General features: G+C 40.9%; 1 protein-coding gene across 2 annotated transcripts; it reads left to right on the plus strand.

The window, feature by feature from the left end:
- Positions 1 to 5294: 5294 nt before the first annotated feature.
- On the plus strand, positions 5295 to 19223 carry scg3 (secretogranin III). 2 transcript variants are annotated; one of them, XM_080885918.1, is made up of 12 exons: positions 5295 to 5706; positions 6687 to 6739; positions 6876 to 6918; positions 7117 to 7314; positions 8447 to 8589; positions 8959 to 9108; positions 9190 to 9403; positions 9823 to 9939; positions 12965 to 13048; positions 13614 to 13724; positions 15674 to 15763; positions 17897 to 19223. In XM_080885918.1, the coding sequence occupies exons 1-12, from the start codon at positions 5601 to 5603 to the stop codon at positions 18013 to 18015; spliced, it is 1428 nt and encodes a 475-aa protein (XP_080742044.1). In that variant the 5' UTR covers positions 5295 to 5600; the 3' UTR covers positions 18016 to 19223. The 2 variants fall into 2 exon arrangements, with proteins under 2 accessions (XP_080742044.1, XP_080742045.1); XM_080885919.1 differs by having other exon boundaries at positions 7117 to 7302.
- Positions 19224 to 19277: the final 54 nt, after the last annotated feature.

Consider the following 19277-nt stretch of genomic DNA (forward strand, 5'->3'; position numbering starts at 1 on the left):
CCTAGTGTGTTCTCTGTTTCTCTTGAAGTGTTTGAATTTATTGTTTGTGTTGTTGTTTTGGACTTTGGAATATTAACTAATAAAAAGTCAGCCTATCAGTGAGTCTTGCACTTGACTCCTGCAACTTGCTACACCCTGTGACGGTGAATTCAGCAAACTTCCTCAGCGTAGCTGGTGTGACTTGAATGCAGAACTATTTTCCACATTGATATCAAAGTACTACGTTTTTGAAGTATAGGACAAGACAGTAGGAGTGCCATGTGCTTTGAAGGACCACCGCACAAGATTAATGCTCCATCAGCCAGTCACAAATGTTAGGGAGAAATCCTCAGTTGTGTTCTTCAGCATAATTGGATGTTTCAGCCTTTTGGCCCATTACATGCTGATCAGACCTTGGTTTGTATCCCTGAAATCTCAGGATCCTGCTGGGGTCTTTACTCCTCATCCACATCAGTGATCTACAGCACCCACCAGACACCAGAGATTTCCCCAGTTAGTTGTGCCTCCAGGTAAACCTGCCATGAGGGAGGCTCATGTTGGAGGCAGTGAGGATGTCTCTAAGTGTAGCTGGGGTTGAACACAAGGGGCATGCGAAGCTACCAACATTACAACTGCACAGTAAAAAAAATGTAATCATAATCAATAGCATGTAAATAGATAACTGTGTTGGTAACCCCGAGCTTTCCTTTTTTAACCAAACAGCTGAAAGAATGAATGTGTCACAGGAGTTTCAGACCCTTTCTAGTTCAACGTTTCTCTGAGAATCACTTGTAAGTGAGGACTTCTTACTAGATTTATATTTAGGCTGTTTAAAAAACTCCCCGTGATTTTCCTCAGAATGTTTGTGAGCCGTGGTGGACTCGATCCACAGGACCCAAGAAGAAAGACACCCCAACTCTGTCACATTAGCGTTCATACATTTTAACCATTGTTTGTGGGTCCAAGATGTTGAGTGCAGTCCTGAATTGGGGGTAGCCCACATTGGAACTCACCTTAAACTTCTTTGCTATTTTAAATATTTATTAGACAGCAATATTTGGATCATAAAGTTATACTCCAAATTTAAAAACAAGGAAAATATTTCATTTTTAAACACTGACTTAAAAAATTGCATGATTTTAGGACTTTGCTACAGGTAATTCAGCAGAGGTTAGTTACTGGTTAGTTGAGATTAGTCACTGATCACAGTTTATAAGACTTGTAAGGCTTTCAGTGAATGACAAAACCATACTTTATATTGTGAAAAGCTCATTTCAGGTTCATATGTTTCATAGCTCTGTTTAGCATGAATGGCAAAAAATAACATGAGTTGTGTTTTATTCAACAAACACACAATGGCAGCATATTCACTATACATCACTGAAGTAATGCAGTAAAAAGCTTTTGTATATACTTTTTATAATCATATGCGTTGTTCAAAACCTGAATCAGAATAAATGGTAAATGTCCTGTATTTAAGTCCATAGGGACTTTTTACTTAGTCCCTATGGACCCCAAAGCGCTTTACACTACATTCAGTCATCCACCCATTCACACACACATTCACACACTGGTGATGGCAGCTACATTGTAGCCACAGCTGCCCTGGGGCGCACTGAAAGAGGATGCTTACAGCTGCTCCAAGAACATAAGATAGCAGAGAGTAATAAAATGTTCAACTATACTTGCATTGAGTCATCTTTACCAGTTGTACTGCAATTGTACATTTGGAGCTGAGTCAAGTACAGTTTCATTTTTTCCTTCTCTTCTTGGAATAATACGTCAGAAATATGGACGTAGATATTTTTCCTACTAAATATTTTCCATAAATGGTTGAAAATATTTTGCATCACAAAATTAAATTTCTAATAAAAGTATTCAATCACTTTCTGTTTTGTCACAAAATCCCAATCAGTTTTTTTCCCACATACAATTCACTTGTGCTTGTTGTATTTAAGCTTCTCCAACACAATTTGCATATTTTCACAGGTTTCTTTTAATTGGACAGAATGACCAGCTGGCACAGACTGACACTGTAATTTAAGGCTGGCTTTTGACCTGTCAGCCTCCACTCATCTGCATCATGCTCACAACTCACCGACCACAAAAGAACCTCAGCTATAGACAGAGACATTGTCCATTTCAAATAATGGAATTAGATCTTTCTAACGATGCCTCTAAAAACAAACTTCAAAGTCTTCATTACTAGATCGATGGAGACAAAAGATCTTCAGATCTTCGGGTCTCAGAGCTGATGGCAAGTTAGTAGAATTGGCAGTCATCAATGTGATTCTGGTGTCTCACTACCAAAATAAGCAGAGTATACCTTCTTTTTTTTTTTTTTAATAAAATCTGTCACTGTCCCTGTTTTTTGTGAAGCATCCACAAATACAGCAGAAAACATCTGGATCATGTGTACAATTGTCTTTTGTTCAAAAACGTGCAAAATGAATAGTATTTCTGAATCAGTAACGAGTGCTGGGTTTCAGAATAGTTATGGGTTATGGGATTAAGGACGGTGGGTGTAATTAGAGCTACCACACACAAGGTGTCACTAGTGTACTACTTTTTTTTGTCCATGCCAATTAACAGATAAAAAGAGAAAAGGTTTGTTGGGGTAAATCAAATATGGGGGATTGTAGAAAAAATTCACAAAGAAATAGCTGTTGTTACTTTCTTTTGCAGTTATGAGCAACATAAAGTGATTGTTGTACATCCTCAATCTCTTCTTTTCATTGCTTAGATGATTAAATCATATCATATTGACTGGGGGGGGGGGTCTGTTAGAGTGTAGCATACTGTATAATCTGGTGTTGGCAGCGCTCCTGTTCAGAGACTGCTGAGGCAGCCAGAGGACAGGAAGTGCAGTCGTCCCACAGCAGGTGGCAAACATCCTATTTTGTACCGCAATGAGCACCGTGATGTAGCAGGGTCAGTGCTACAGCTTTAAAGCATCTGCGCTGTGATGAATAAAAGTGATAAGGAAAACTAATAAGATGCCCTCAAATAGAAGACAGAGAACTAGAACTCACATTAAACTGCGATACAGTATAACAGCTGTGCTGCACAGGTTAACGGAGCACATCTTTGTTAGTCTCTGTAACTCTGTTTTTTCACCCAGCCCATACAATTCTATTCAGAAGTCTTGAGACACTCCTCAGTTTTTCATTATTTGCTTTTGTCAAGTGGTTAATATAGCAATAGTTCTGTGGGCTTTCTAAAGGTCGTTCAAAGTTCTTCTTTGGACATTGGTTGCTTTGTTACTCATTTTCAGTCTGGTCCTTGTACCTGATCATTTTTAGTTTGGTTCCTTGGACTACTGGCTGAAAACTTGGCATTTCTCAATATAGTGTGCAGTGTGTCCTTGAACATTTTCAGTAAATTGGACAAGTGGAGGACAGAAGAGGAAGCAGCACACCGACATTTACAGTAAACAGTACCTGAAAGTCATGTCTTTAAGAGGAAAAGAAAGACCTGAAAAATACCCGAGAGATGCTTCATTTGATTCATCTACTATTTGCTGAAGCCTTGTCACAAATGATCTCTGTGGAAGGACAACAGGGAACAGATTCTTTTTTAACAATGATCCCAAACAAAGTGTCAATGCAGTAAAAGCATATCTTGATAAAAACACACAGTCACGAATTGGCCTCCCCAGAGCTCAGACCTCAACATACAGTGTGGGATCATCCTGACAGATAACAGAACAAAAGGTACACACATCCAAAGAAGAGCTTTGAATGTCCTTCAAGTAGCCTGGAGAACAATTCCTGAAGACTGCTTGAAGACATGGCAAATAAACTTGTCTAAGAGAGTTCACAGTGTGTTGAAGGAAAAAGGTGGTCAAATGCTGACTTTTAAGCTTTTTTGAAGACTTGTACAAACTCTCAAATGCTGTAGTTCAATGTATGATTACATGTTTTAATAAACTATGACACATACCTATTTTCCAAGAAAATTATAAAAACATATGTCTTTGCACAGTACAGTGCATACTGTTTACTGTTAAAAATTATTCCTCTCAGTTTAAGCCTAAGAAAATTAAATATTTTATGAACACAAACTAGATATTATGTTTACCTTTTGATAATGTTGGCAATAAATGAACACCTGCTTTTCCCAACAAACCAGTATGTGAGAGGGAAAAAAAGAATATTGACCTATACCACATCATGTTGTATTTTTTTTATATATAATTCAACGAAAAGCAAACAATTTTAACAAGAGACAAACACATAAACCAGTAGCACCAAGTATTAACAAGGAAGAGATCTCATAGGTTCCCTCCTAATGTCCTGTGAGGGGAGAAAGGCAGCTGTTTGCCAACCTAAAGAATAATATTGAAGCTTGTCAAACCAACAAACATGAATGATGTGACATGAAGAAGAATTGTCCAATTATTGACCGGGATGCACTTTAAGCTAAAGCCGGAGGATTAGCAGTGACAGGCCACATCATCCAGCTCATATGCTCCTAATGACTGTCTGGTTGCATCCACAGCCCGCTGCTTTCACACTGTGACATGTGAAATATGAGTGCGCTGCAGACCGACAGCTTTCAGGATGGCATCTGATTTTTGGATGAACCATTTGAACTATTAAGTGCAAAACGAATGAAGTTTATCTCCTGCACTCATTTTTTTTTCGCAAGAACTTTAGAATCCAAGTATTTCATTTTGTTATACCACTTCAAACCACCTGCTGGTTCCTTCATGAAACAAGCCTAAATCTAATTAGCGGCCAAAGGACAGCGGTCATAAAACGAGCCTGATGTGCGTGTGCACCCTTTGTTTATGTGCTCAAATGCTGTTTTAATAGCGGTTGCTATTGACAAGAAGATCTACAACCATGACGCAGGTTGTGGATGACGCACGGAGTGGGCGGGGTCACCCCCCACTGCTCATGTGCTGCAAAAAAATCATACTCAGCTTTACGGCTTTGCTTCGTCTTCTCTTCAGTTTTATGTGTTATCAATTAATTATCTGATCCTACATAAATATTCTTTACTTTCAGCGCAGTCTCGCGTGTTTTAGATGATTTTTTCCCCACTAAAAGTGGTTGATGATCATAAACGCATCAAATATCCACACAGCAGAATCTTAACCTGTTCTCACGTTTTGCAGCAGTGTGTGTGAAACTATCGCCCTTGCTTCCACGCATTATTAATGGAGAACTTATAAGATATGTAGGTGGACTTCACGTGCACATCAACACTTTTTACAGTGTTTAACTCCTCTTCCTCCCTCCCTCTCTCTCCCCCTCCTCCTCCTAAGTAAAGGCAGAAGGGGGCAGGTCTTGTTGTAGTGGGCTCTTTTACTGCCGTAGCAGGTGATGCTGTAGCTCACACGGGGCTTGGAGAGCCTCCCTGCTTATCTGGTTATAATTACAGAGACCGTGACCTGTTTTCAGCACCGCGGCTCGTCAACAGCTCCAGTGGAGAGACTTGACCAGCCCCAACCCCGCCCGGTACGTCAGGCAGAAGCGGGTTCCTCAGGGCGGCAGTTTCAGCACCATCGGCCGGCCGAAGCGCAGCGGAGCTGTCCACACATTCAGCACTTTTGTTGGGGAGGAGGAAACCGGACAGCAGGGACACCGAGGAGAAATAGACAAGTTATTATCACCATGGCGTCAAAACACGTTGGCCTTTTCGTCCTTTTCCAGCTTCTTGCCCTGAATGTAGTGAGCCAGACATCTGCCTTCCCCACACCTACACCAGCCTCAGCGGACGGTGAGTTGAAACCAATCGTGGAATTCTCTTCTCAGTCTGCGGGCTGGTGGAGCAGTGATTGCTTAGGGGATTTTATAAAATGCCACAAAGTAGTCCACAATGGAAGTCTTTATTTAAGCACATGGTTGTTGAAATGTTAAAAAAAAAAATCCAAAAAAAATCCTACTGAGTTGATATTTCTGTGGGTTTTATACGTTTTAGAGCTCCAGGTTAAATTTAGTTTTAAATCTGTTGATTCATAAATCATAACAGCACAATAATGAGTATATAAATAAATAAAAAGCGGACTCCCTAAAGTTAAGGTCCAGCTCGGCAGTGCCTGACCGGTGGTGTTTCTAAAGGCGCCTGGCTCGAGGCCGCTTGTGGTCTATTTTCGCTGCATTTTAATCTTTTGTTTGATAATCCGATTAAGCTGTGCTTGTGCGGTGGCGAGTTAGGAGAGCAGGGACGCATGAAGGCTACGCATTTATTCAATAAAGTTAGTTTTTTTTAAATGAGACATGTTTAACTATCTTACTGGTTGTACAGTTGTTAGTTATCTATTGGTTTGTATTTTATTTTTTTATTTTTTTCGTGTTGACCCCTGCACTGGGTGACTTTTCACTGTTCTGGGGAGACCTTTAAAAGGTCAAGAAGCCTTTTGTAACACAGTGACCTGTCCTTTGTTTTTCACCTTTTTTTTCCTCTTGTTACAGTTTTTTGGCTCTGAGATTAGCCTCATCGACAGCCAGGCTGCTTATTTGTAATATAGGACAAAGGGAGTATAACAAAATCTATGTGGGATTATAATTTAAGAATAGGATGAGCATCACTATAATATTAAATATATCTATTTTCTATACTGTTCATTTGAGCCTCCTGTACAAGTATTTCACAGCATTGATTTTATATTTACATTTCAAATCTGGCTCTGTTTGTCAGTAATAAAGTCTGGACAATCCAGCTGTTTAGTAACTGCATGCATTTTTTTCCTGGCACAGATAAAACTGTGTACAATAGACAGCTGACAGAAGAAAGACCTCTGCAAGAGCAGGTAAGCTCCTTTCTCCTCCAATATCCGGACAAATGAGCTTTATGGCCACTTGGCAAATAACCGGGGTATTAACCCGGCAAACATTATTAATCAGAGCTTATATCCTGAGTGGAAATTATTTTTTGAATTTCCTCAGATCGCAGAGGCGGACAGCGTGAAGGCTGCAGTACAGTCAGCTGGTAAGGGGAAACCTTATTGCCAATCAATTAATGACTTTATTTCCGCCTGCCGAGTGGAATCATGTTGCAGCACTTCCAGTAAAACAGAATTCATCCGTACTGAGAAGAAAAACTGCTGCAGCCACAGTAATGTAAGATGAGTTCATCTTTAGCGCTCACTTTTCTTTACCCCCCTTTTTTGTTTCCTCTGCCCGACAGAGTCAGAGCAGAACCACGATGACTTCACCATGCTCAAGTCGCTGGCTGAAGGCCCGAAATCAAAGGAGACCACCGAGGTGCCTGCCAAGAAGAAGGACGATCAGTACATTCCTGACGAGTCAGATTCCACCAAGAGCCGACGTCTCGCTGAGGACTATGACTCCACCAAGAACGGGATGGACTACGGCAAGTACCAGGGTACACGCTGTCATGATTTCATGCACTGTAACTTTGGCCCCTTTGCTACAGGCAGGCTTCACGCTGCGTGCTTCTGTCCTTTCGCTGGCAGGACACCGGGCAGGCGTTTTAAGGAAGAGCAGGCAGGATAAACACATGAGTGTGTGATGGGGATGAGCAGAGACAAGAGTCAGAGAGAGAACATGTGAATGCATGATTATCCTCTCCCTGACTGCGTTTGTGAACGCTGATGTTCAGCTACAGTGCTGGCTTCTTCTTTAATCTCTTCACAGGAAGCTGTGTGAACACATAGCCTGGCATGGTTGAATATTAGTGCAGTATCTCATCTCTGTCCCATGTAAATAATGCCTGTCACTGCTCTGGCTTTGACTTAAGACGTGATGTAAAATGCATTCATCCCCAGTTGCTGTCATTGCTCTTTTAATATTTGTAAATTTAGCCAAAACACATTTCTCAACATTTATATTTGGGTTTTTTTTTTGTTTTTTTTTTGTCTCACTGGACTTTATCAGATGTGCACACGTTTGGCTGCATGTAATTTTATCATCAGCATATGAGCTGTCTCTGAGGTGAGGTGACTCTGACACAAACCACTGAGCGCCGTCCTTTATTGATTTGTGGATAAAGTCCAACAATGACAAGTGGCTATATTTGGCAAGTGTGGTCTAGATTTCATTTCTCATTTTGCAGCGTGAAGCAAAAATAGGTTCCTGGTGTTTGAAGGCTAAATGCATCAGCGATGATTCAGTCAGGCCAGTGCAGGCACAAGCATCCTGTCGATGCTTATTTTTATTGTCTTTGGACTTTGAGAAGCAGCAGAGGATGTTATGTAAGAGAACAAGCTGTAAAAATTGCACATTTCGTGCTCAGTAATAGAGGCAGAGATATGGTGAATGTGAGGAGAGGGAAAACAACTTTTTACTAGCAAATCTAATAAAAGAGAGACTTGTTTCCGGGTCCAGGTTTGACATTTTATTGTGAAAATGAAAAAAGAAAAACAGAAAAGTTGAATCAAAGTAAAGAAGTGAAGAAAGAAAAGGATCTTTAGTCGATGTAGTGCACACATTAAAGCAGCTAAAAAAGTGTCTCGAGAAAGCTACCAAACGATAACACGAGTGTCCTCTCCTTTCAGACGACCCAGAAAGCTTCCGCCAAATCGACGGCACCCCGCTGACGGCTGATGCCATTGTTCAGAAGATTGCGAATAAGATCTACGAGGAAGACGACAGGGGAGTGTTCGACAGGATCGTCTCCAAACTGCTCAAACTGGGGCTGGTAAGTTGTAAGCTCCCATCATTCAGTTCAGCACAGCACGCCGCATGGCATTTTCTCAGCGGGAGCCCTCTCTCTCTCTCCCTCTCTGTGCGCTCGCTGCTTCCTCATGGGTTAAGATTTAGAGACGTGTGAATTGTTCTGTGTTTGCACCATTTTGGCTGTGAATTGCTTTTTTTTTTGTTTGTTTGTTTGCTTTTTGCCAGTCAATAAAAACTTTTTCAGTCCTCCCTGAGACGGAGAGCTCAGTGATAGTGATCAATACGTGATATATGGAGTTTTATCACCAGTCCACCAGTATCCATCTTACAGTCCATTTCTTACCGCACACAATCATTCTCAGCCTGCCTCTTTCACTTTGCTGTCTTATAGATCACTGAAAATCAGGCAGATACTCTGGAGTACAAGGTGGCAGAGGCTCTCCAGGATCTCATCACCAAAAACGCCAAAAACAACGAGATTGAGGACGTTGACCAAGAAGCTAGAGGTGCTCAGGATGATGAGGATTCTGACACAAATGCGGTAAAACCTCCAAAAAAATGGTGAATGTAATGATAATAAGAATAAGGATGACAACAATAACAAAAAACAACACCCTTTCAGGACACATGGGAGCCACCCAGGAGGCGCTACGAGGAGGATGAGGATGAGGAGGATGATGAGATTGAAGACGAGGTGGACAGAGATGCGGAAGAAGATGGGGACAACGTCTGGGACAGGGATGCTGATGACGGCAATGAGGTGAGCCCTGAAGATGGGCTCCAGGACCTGCAGTACTTCCCAAACTTCTACCGTCTGCTTAAAAGTCTCAACTCAGGTACAAAAACAAATATGTCCACAAAGTCTCTGTGATGCGTTAGACCACACCCAAAAATACCTTTGTTACACTCAATTCCACCCCAAGATAGCAGTTCTTCAGATCGAGAACAGGGTTAGATTGTTAATCTTGGTGATGTTGTTTTAAGAGATCGAGGTGCAGCTTGTTTTGTTCACCATTTTTCCCTTTACAGATCTAGGAAGTGCAGATCAAATACACACACACACACACACACACACACACACACACACACACACACACACACACACACACACACACACACACACAAAACTAATTATTTATAATCCAATCATTATAACCCCTAGAGTCAAACACCATGTGGTCACATAAAGGCCACGGTAGGCAGTTACCATTATTAGACACCGGTTTGCGATTTGTCTTCTGCTCTGCTGTTGCAGAACAAGACACCCAGGAAAGAGAGACGCTGATCACGATCATGAAGACTCTGATTGACTTTGTCAAAATGATGGTGAAGTACGGCACCATCACGCCAGAGGAGGGAGTGTCCTATCTGGGTAAGACATAACGTAATGCTAATGTTGTGTAACGGTTGGAGATTCTCAGCGATTTAATGGGAGGCAAAGGATTGTATAATAGATGGCAGAAGTCCTTGAAGATCCTGCTCTATTTGTGGTAAATAATATTATGTACATGCAGGACATCGTCATAATTCAGTAATGTTGATCTTGACAGATCATTTTTCATCTTGGTAATGGTAATGACAAAGTAGCACAAAGTCAATTTATTGGCTTTTTCCAGCTGCAATTCAAGGTCTTAATGTGGTTGGCATGTTGAGTGCTATAAAAAGTCCCATGGGGCTTCTAATGTGAGCTTGGACAACATCATTATTTGATCAGATCAGCAGCGCAGCACAGACACAGTGATGTTTTACTTTTTCTTCTTTCTTCTCTGTTTTCCTTCTGTTGGATTCAATCAGAGCTCTAATGCAGTTTTAACATTTGTCACGCTGATTGCAAGCTCATGTTTGCATCTCTGCAGTGGCACCTCTGGATCACAGCTATCAGGTCGACTTTTAAAAACAATTCATTGACTTAAGCTTTGTTTAAAGAGCCATATGGTTTCCATTTCTATTCCTTTTTTTTAATCATTTTTCCCAGTTTTTACTGGAAAGAGTTTCACTAAAGAGTTACTGCGTTATTTTATCAGCACACAAACAAACAGCAGAAACAAACTGTGCATTTGGCATTAACAGGTCATGGAAACTAACATGTTTTACCTAATAACTGTTGATCTGTTTGCCTTAAAATCATAATACAATTTTTTGTGTCTGTTAAAACTGTTGGATAAGAGTTGATTTCTAATTTTGACCATAATTTTGATGAAGATCTTCAAAAGCTATTGAGTGGATTTTAGTTTTTTGAAGCCTTTTTTTGTTGCAGTCACTTGAAATCATCGATAAAGCTGCCAAATCTAGATTACTGACCACCAATGTTTGAACTTGTTTTGCTTACATGTGTAGCTAACATGCGGATAAAAGCTGTAGGTTTCCACCCATCCGTTGCATTAACCAGCTGGATGTACATGCGCACATTTCTCTGTCTCCGAGTTACCTGAGCTTTCCCCCTGTGCTCTGTTTGCGTTCAGTCAAGCTAATGTTCGCTATCAACTGACGCAGTGGAGCGTAAAGCCTGCAGAGACAGATTAGTGTCAAGGGCACCCTGTAAAATCAGACTGCTTGCTTTCTTTTTTTTAATGGACGTCCATCACATCACTGGCCAGTGGAAAAGTCAGGCACGTTTAAGGGACAGCTGTCATCTCTGTTTGACATTCAGTCATAGAAAGAGACAACGGAAATAAAATCTTCTTTCATGCATACTTAGGACCGAGTTCGACTTTAACATCAGGTTCTATTCTTCAAGCTTCTAGAATTCTAACATATGTCTTTTTGTTGCTTGTTCTCTCAAAGCTTAAAGATATTTAAAACACAGTCCTTAGATCCTTAGGTCTGGGAGGGCTAACCTGCCGTATGTCGGTTATAAAAAGATGAATCAATTCTCCTTTGAGTGACCCCTGACAGCAGCTGGCCAGTGTTGTTTCTTACACAGAGGAAATGACCACTGCTGATGTCACTTACAAAAGCAAACAGCCATATACCACGAGAGCGGATGTGAGTTTCCTAGGCAACCCCTCTGGCTTTATAGCATAGGTTGCAATAAGATAATGGAAAAACAATACGTAAATGCCCCCCTCCCCCCCATGCCCATCTGCCTGTGGCGCTCCAGTGAGTCACACAGGTACACGAGTGAATACACACAGCTGTCAATCTGCCAGCGGATGATGCAGGACTTGAGCTAGAAAGTAAGACGTGGGGGAGAGAGTGGGCGAGTAAGAAATGTTGTGTGCGTGTGCGTGCGAGCACAGAGGAGAGAGTAAAATAATGGGCTTCCACTGTGGCACAGGTGGGAGGAGGTGGAGTGAATACACAGAAAGTGCAGAGCAGAGTGAGATGGTTGAATAATAAAAAAGAAAAATGGAGGAAGGAGGCCGGAGCGAGCAAAGATGAAAGAGGAAATTGCAAAGCTCTACGATGTTCGGTGACAGCAAACAAACTGAACCTTTCTGTTTGTCTTACATCTTTATCGTCCTTCTGTCCTAATATCCACCATCAAAAACTCTTTTGCTCCTCCGCTCTCATATGTGGTCATATTTTATTCACCAAACTCTACCAATCCATAATTTTATTTTATTTTATTCCAGTATATATGACCTCTTTCAGACAGTGAGGTGCACTTTGGGAGTTTGAGTAAACATTTATTAACCAAAATAATACAACTCTGTGGGGAACTTAATTACGCTATGAGGGAACCATATCTGCAGACTTGTAATTATATCAGCTGTGTCTTCATAGAAAATAATCTTCACAGAATACATAAAAAAACACTTAAGAGTCCTTCTACCTGCTCATAAATGCACTGTAGGGATTAAATGCGTAAATAAATCTTTTAAATGCTAAATGAGGGGACTGTGAGGTACATCTGAGAACATCTGCTTCCTTTATTTTTGAACATGAGGTTCACCCCTTTGTTAATCCAGATAGGACTGGATGTCTCATTAAGCTGCATTACCTGGTTGTCTCATTCCATGTTTTCTAACACCTAAGTGAGACCATCATGACCATATATGCATACCTGGTCTATCCCCCCCAAATAAATGCAGCCATTTTTTTTTAGTCTTTGTGAGTGATTAAAAGAGAGAATAAATAGATTTAGCTCACTGTTAACTGCTTTGTACATAAATGATTTCTGTGAGGGCTCTTCTCATACTGCATGCATAAATAAATCTGTGGAAATAATAGTGGAAAACACAAGATTATGTTTATCCCTTTGTTGTACTCCTGAGACTTCTTTTCAGTAATTAGATGACACTCAATTTAAATGATAATCAGGCTCTGAGTCACACAGGAACAGTGCGGGTCACTCAAGCACTTAAGAGGCTTTCATTCACTGTGGAGCAGCAGCGTGACGCTGATGAAATCTAATATGAAATCTAAATTGTTTGTTGTGTTTCATACACCTGCAGAGAACCTGGACGCTATGATAGCCATGCAGACCAAGAACAAGCGGGGCAAACCTCTCCTGCCACCTGAGTTTACTGGACCAAACGGTAAACAGCTGCACAGACTATCCTCCAGACATGCCAGACATTAATGAAACTATCATTAACATATATTATTAACACATTAATAGTTTCAGTTCAGTTATTTTACTTTTTTTCCATCAGGAATGCCCTTCTGCTTAAGCTAACCGGCTAAAGGCAGGAATGCACTTCTGGCCATTAGCCAGTTAGCTTAGCTTAACACTAAAAACTGTCTACACTAGAAGATTAAATCCACCTAGCAACACCCCAAAGCTCACCAGTGAGAACACTGCATCATGCTTAACATTTTCTAAATGTGGACCTGAAAACAGTAATTTAGATGGTTACATGCTACTTCTTGTGTGCTATTGAGCAACGTCACTCATCTAGACATACAGCCTGCAGGACAATCCACCATTAAAATGTATTAATGTTTTACAATATCAAATCAGACTTTTTTAAAGACTAAACAAAGTATACAATGTAAGTAATTTAACTAAACAATGAAGTTGTTCACCTGTAGCTTTAAGCATCGCTGTCAGCAACAGACCAGGATTTTTTTAAGGATTCCTGTCCTGTTTCTTTGCTGTAGGGAAAAACCTGGATGAGGATGACAACACCAAAGCTGAAGCTGCCAAGATGCAGAAGGAATATGAGAACCTGAAAGATTCGACCAAGGAAGAGCAGCCATCAGCTGAGACCAGTCAGTCCACTACCTAATCATCTTTTTTTCTGTGATTTAAAAAGAAAAATCTAAAATAATTTGATGCTATCTAACAGTTTTGCCCTCGCAAAGCAATAAGCTACGCTCCTGTAATTCTTTTCTTGCATTATTTTTTTAGGGTTTGTTTAGTGCCAAACATCTCAAATAAATACATGAGTCACAAATATTGCAAATCCCACAAGATTAGCTCTTTGAAGCAAATCATCCTTTCCTACCTGACTATTAGGCTGACTACAATTTCAGACATTTTGTTTTTCAGCAGAGCTGCCACTGAAATATACAGTGCTGTGTATTCGAGTCCCTGAACTAGGCCAGTCCAATAGCACTCAAAGGAAAGCTTGTCACAGCTGCCATTATTCTGTGTCCCTGTCTGCTGTGCTGTACCCACTCATCAATCTAATCCACGCATGTACGCACACACAAACAGGAGTGCATAAAGAGGAAAAACAAATGAATCACAGAGCAGGATTACCACCATGACATTTCAGCAGGAAATGAAGGAAATATGAAGTGCTGCCTACTAAACTCTGGTTTATCTGCATGTTAAAAGGCTGAGTTGCATAATATGATATTTACGGAACAAATTGGGTTAAAATCCAAATTTGATGTGTGATTCATCAAATCATTGCAAGTTTGCTGAAATATATAACTGTAACTGAGCTTTCTGTGTCAGAAAGTGAAACTATACATGTCTTTGATTGCAAGCGGTGAATGTTACAGGGAATAAAACATGATCATTATCTCGATTCAAACCAACACTTGAGGCCTGCTTTCAACACTCGCTAAGGTCTGGGTTTTGACTCCAAGGGGAAAGATTACAACTGTCATTCAGTCCCGGGTTACGTGACTCTGGAATAGCCATTTATCAGGCCCAGCTCTGATAAGCTCTGAAAGAACACATCACACTTGGGTGGACATGCTAATTTCAGAACCCTTTTCCAGTGCAGTGCAGTAATGGATGTTGAAGTTTCTGCAGCTGTTTGTCACATTGACCCAAAGATCAACCAGTTGAGTTTAGAAAAGAAGGAAAAGTAACCACTGCATCATTGTCACCAGTGCGGCTTTATACTATTTCCAAAACTTGTTTTCCTGCTGGTTTGTTCATGATGAATGAGGAAAACAATGGTTGTGTCACACACACCTTTGATTTGTTTGCTTATCCTTCCTGTCTTTAGAATAGTAAAAACCATCACTTCAAAACAAATTAGCAATACTGGGGTTAGTAATCTAACCAAGCCCACACCTAAACCTGTGTGAAAAGGGGCTGACTTGTCTTATGATGACTGAGTATAGCAAATGATACTTAAAGGTCCAACAACCAGGTTGTTCAGCTTTTTCATTCTGAGATTTCCTCTGGTCTTCCTGTCCTGATTTGTTTTCCTAACTTCTTTAGCGACTTTCTCCGATAACTAGATGAAAACACACTCACTGGTGTGGGACACGGTGCTGTAGATTTTGCGGGGAAGTGCATCTGAATAACCCAAGTTATACAGCGCAAGAGGAGGCGTTCAGGGTGTGTGTGGGCATGAAAGAGAAGAAGCTTTATTTAGTAAGAACCAGTAAACTGTCAAAAGGATTTTGATTTTGGGGGGGAAACAGGCACCATTTCTACCATTTTTTTAAAGTGGGCATCTGATTTCAACAGCAGTGCTTTATTGTGCTGCCAAGTTATTAAAGGAAAAATCTTGTGTTGTCAAAATCTGTGTTTCCATGGCTTCTGAAAGAAAAAAGTAAAAATAAACAAAGTGCGCTTTTTGCTTTTGAAGAGTTTTGAGCTATAAATAATTGACATGCCAAAGACAGCACAGACTGATTCTTTGGTGAAAACAAAGCTTACCTGAGCTGAAATTTTTTGCATTTTATAATATCTCAACGAGCCGGTTCGTCGCCTGCCTTTCTCTTCATTTTCCCCTTTCCTCTAACTCCAGATCGGCCTGGCAAATCCGAGACTTATCTGGAGGCCATCAGGAAGAACATCGAGTGGCTGAAGAAACACAACAAAGAAGAGGGCAAAGATGGTGAGACGTGTCCTCACGTTCGACAATAGATGAGAAAAACTGGATACAGACCTCGTTCTCGTGTGTCTGCTTTTTGTGCAAAAGACACAAACATTTCCACGCTGAGTCCTGAACGGCTTTGTTGAGCACTACGAGCCAGAACTAGAAGCTGTCCTCTCCTTACTGAACAGCTGTAGATCACAGGTCTGAGGCGACGCGGCAAAGAAGAGGAAAAATTGAAGCCTCTTTTGTTCGCCTTGATTTGCATTTTCAAAGAGAGTGGGATACTAACATAGACGCTCCACTCCAGACCTCATGAATATGGATAACTGTAAATGAGTTGTCCTAATTGCTGTGATACAGCTGGCTTGTTCAGAGACAAAGGTCAGTTCATTTATTCCCTCCTACCTGTTCCTCATCATTGATGGCATCTTTGAAGAAGAAATATATTTAATGATACTTACCCTGCTCCACAACACTAAAATATCAGGCATCAGCATCTGTCTCGGGATTTTTGTGTAATGTTTGTATATTTTCAAATGTATTTCTTTCCCGGAACAATCGGTTTCCATAAAGAAAGTCTGCAGATCTGTGGAAACTGTGGAAGTTTCACACACTACGGTGCACTCGTCTAACAATAGGAACCTGCTGTTGGGCTCTCCACAGAGTAAAATCGATGCCCAGTGGTGCTTAATTAAGCAGAGCAGAATGAAATGTTAATGAGTTCTCACTATTGAGGCCATCCACCCAATGGCGATCATCTCAGTAGGAAATCCCAGACAAAAACAGCGAAAAAAGAAAATAAGTAAACAGTTCCAGCTAAGTGAGATTTATATCTGTTGTGCTGGCAGGCTTGATCTAATCTGAGCTGATCAATAGTGAACCAGACAAACACAGGAATTAAAGAAAAGAAAAAACAAAGTGTGACCCAGATTCTCGTGTGGATCTTAAACACGGAAGGGAAAGAGAAGAAAAGCAAGAGACTGACAGTGAGCTTAAAGCACTGAATAGCAGAGAGGAGCAAAGCAGCAGGGAAGTTTTGTCTGGAGCTCATCTCTGACCTTGCTCTATATAGGACACCTCATTAGCATTCAAGTGCGTGGAGGAGTTGTCTGGGACAACAGAGGGCCTCCCTGCCTGCCTGTCAGTGATCTGGACAGGGGACAGACTGATACTGGTGTAAGAAAGGACAAGTTCAGGCTGAACACACAGAGGGTCAAAATGTGCCCGAGAATCACCCAATTTTCCCATACCGAGACACTCAGTAACTAAAACGACACACCGCCAGGACCTATTTATCTAGCACAGCTTGTACCACTTTAAAACGCTCTCTAAAGTTCTCGTCTTCCTCGTCCTCTCTTCTTTCAGAGTGTTAGACAAAAAAACACCCTCATAGAAACAGAGAGTGTAAGATGGGCCATTTATTGTGCTCACTCTGCCAGAAGTACCCATTACAACAATCTCAGCAGACTCTGTGTGTGTTTACGCCTACGCACCACAGAGATTAGCCAGAAGAGCAGATGGACGTAGAGGCCGCATCCTGGTTTGGGCTCTTGGCTCCTCAGTGCCAAGATTGAGAGAAGTAGTGCTGTCTCTAATTACATCCTGCTAATCCTTCACGCACATCATGTCCGTCAAATCAACTGTATCTTCGAGCAGTTTAATAATTTGCTTCTGTTAGAAATGTTGTTAGGAAGATGCTCGGGAGTGACTGTGGGACTTGTTGGCTGTCCTCTAGCCTCCTGCAGCCACTTTACTCAGAGTCTGTTAGCACAGAGAGGGGTGCTGGTGTTGCGGCAGCTGTTTGCCTGCACTCATTTGTTACCATGATGGATAATACAGAGTTACGCTGTGTTCAACTCTAAATATAGCCACAGCCATATGGTGCCGTTTCAAATGACAATTAGTTGTCTAGAGCATGGTGGAAAACAATGTCACAAAGTCTTTTAGTTAGCAGTTATTTAACTGGCAAGTGTGTTTCGCTCTGAGATCTTTTGACCTCATTTCATTTCGTGCATTTCGGCCTAAGACAAAAATGACCTTAATCCTCCTTGAACCCTGTTTGGGTGTGCCATCTTAAAAAGACAGCACTTCTAGAATGTCTGATCTTTCCTTTAACCTCACGATCTTCTCCTGTTTTCCTCATCTTTCCAGATTATGACCTGTCCAAGCTGAAGGATTTCATGGACCAGCAGGTTGATTCATACATCGAGAAGGGCATCATCGCCAAAGACGAAGGAGACACCATCAAGAGGATCTACAGCAGTCTGTAACACTATTGTCCATCCTGTAACCAGCCCGGCCTAAAAAACACACACACACCAGGGCTCAATCTGATACGAATAATGCTCAAAAAAGCCCAGATTACAACTTATTATTACCGAAGGCATGGTAACGTATAAATGTTGTATTCAAACCTACCTGCTTAGGGGAACTCCCGGAGATTCCTATATGTATTACGAAATGGGAATTCATAATACTGTCAACACAATAAAAAAAAAAAAAAATTAAATTATTCCTTCCAGCTACTGAACTGATTATATTTGCACGCCAAGATCAGAGTAATAATCACTAGAGCGAAGAGGAAAGTCACACTTGTCAGATTTTAGTGCTAGCTTTTACTCCAACATGACTCCAATGGGACATGAATGTTTTGGGTATAATGCCGTAGTTTTGTCATAACTGTTTTCCATACAATTTTACAGCAAAACATGCATATATCAAGTTATTCTCATTGTATTTAACCTGTGTTAGCCTACATTTATTTTTCCCCCTCCAGTGTATGTGTAAGCTCCTAATGTACTCTCGCTTTTTACTTTACCAAAAATATATTTGTTGTGTATGTCAGTGCCCTATGTACGCCTGTTCTGTTGTAATCCCTCCAGAGCCCAATAGGGGGCAGTGTCTGACTCAATCAGTTCTCTCTGCATGTCTTTTGAGTTCAACATTTCTATCTCTGTAGAGGAAAAACAGATGAAGTATTTTTAAATGTAAATATTTGTGATTTTTTCCTAAAGTTGTAAAAGCAATTAAAACATTGCCTTTTCTTTACTCGACTGTGCTCGACTGTGATGAAGAAGCAGCACTCTTGATCTTAATATTTGCTTAAATATGCATTTATTCTGTCCAAATAAAACCCAATAGAACTTAAAAGCACAATAAAACAGTTGATACAGACAGTTCTCCACACATAAATAATGCAATCACACTCACAAAACAAAATAATAATAAGAGCGGTCCCATTTGTTCTCAAACAGGGCAAATGGAACTGCGTTCAAAGGCTTGAGTCCATCCGCCGCCTCCGTGTGGGGTGAGCTCGAACCGAGTAAACACTGATGAGGAAGGCCTGAATATACTTTCCGACAATCCTATTCTAGGAGGAGATTTAGAACATCAGAAGTCTAACAAGCTAATCCTTCTGGCATTGCTTAGCGCCCTGTCTGTGTGTGTGTGTGTGTGCGTGTGTGTGTGTGTGTGTGTGTGTGTGTGTGTGTGTGTGTGTGTGTGTTTGTATCTGAACATATGCAGCAGGTAG

Source organism: Rhamphochromis sp. 'chilingali' (assembly GCF_963969265.1).
Source record: "Rhamphochromis sp. 'chilingali' genome assembly, chromosome: 6".
NCBI lineage: Eukaryota > Metazoa > Chordata > Actinopteri > Cichliformes > Cichlidae > Rhamphochromis > Rhamphochromis sp. 'chilingali'.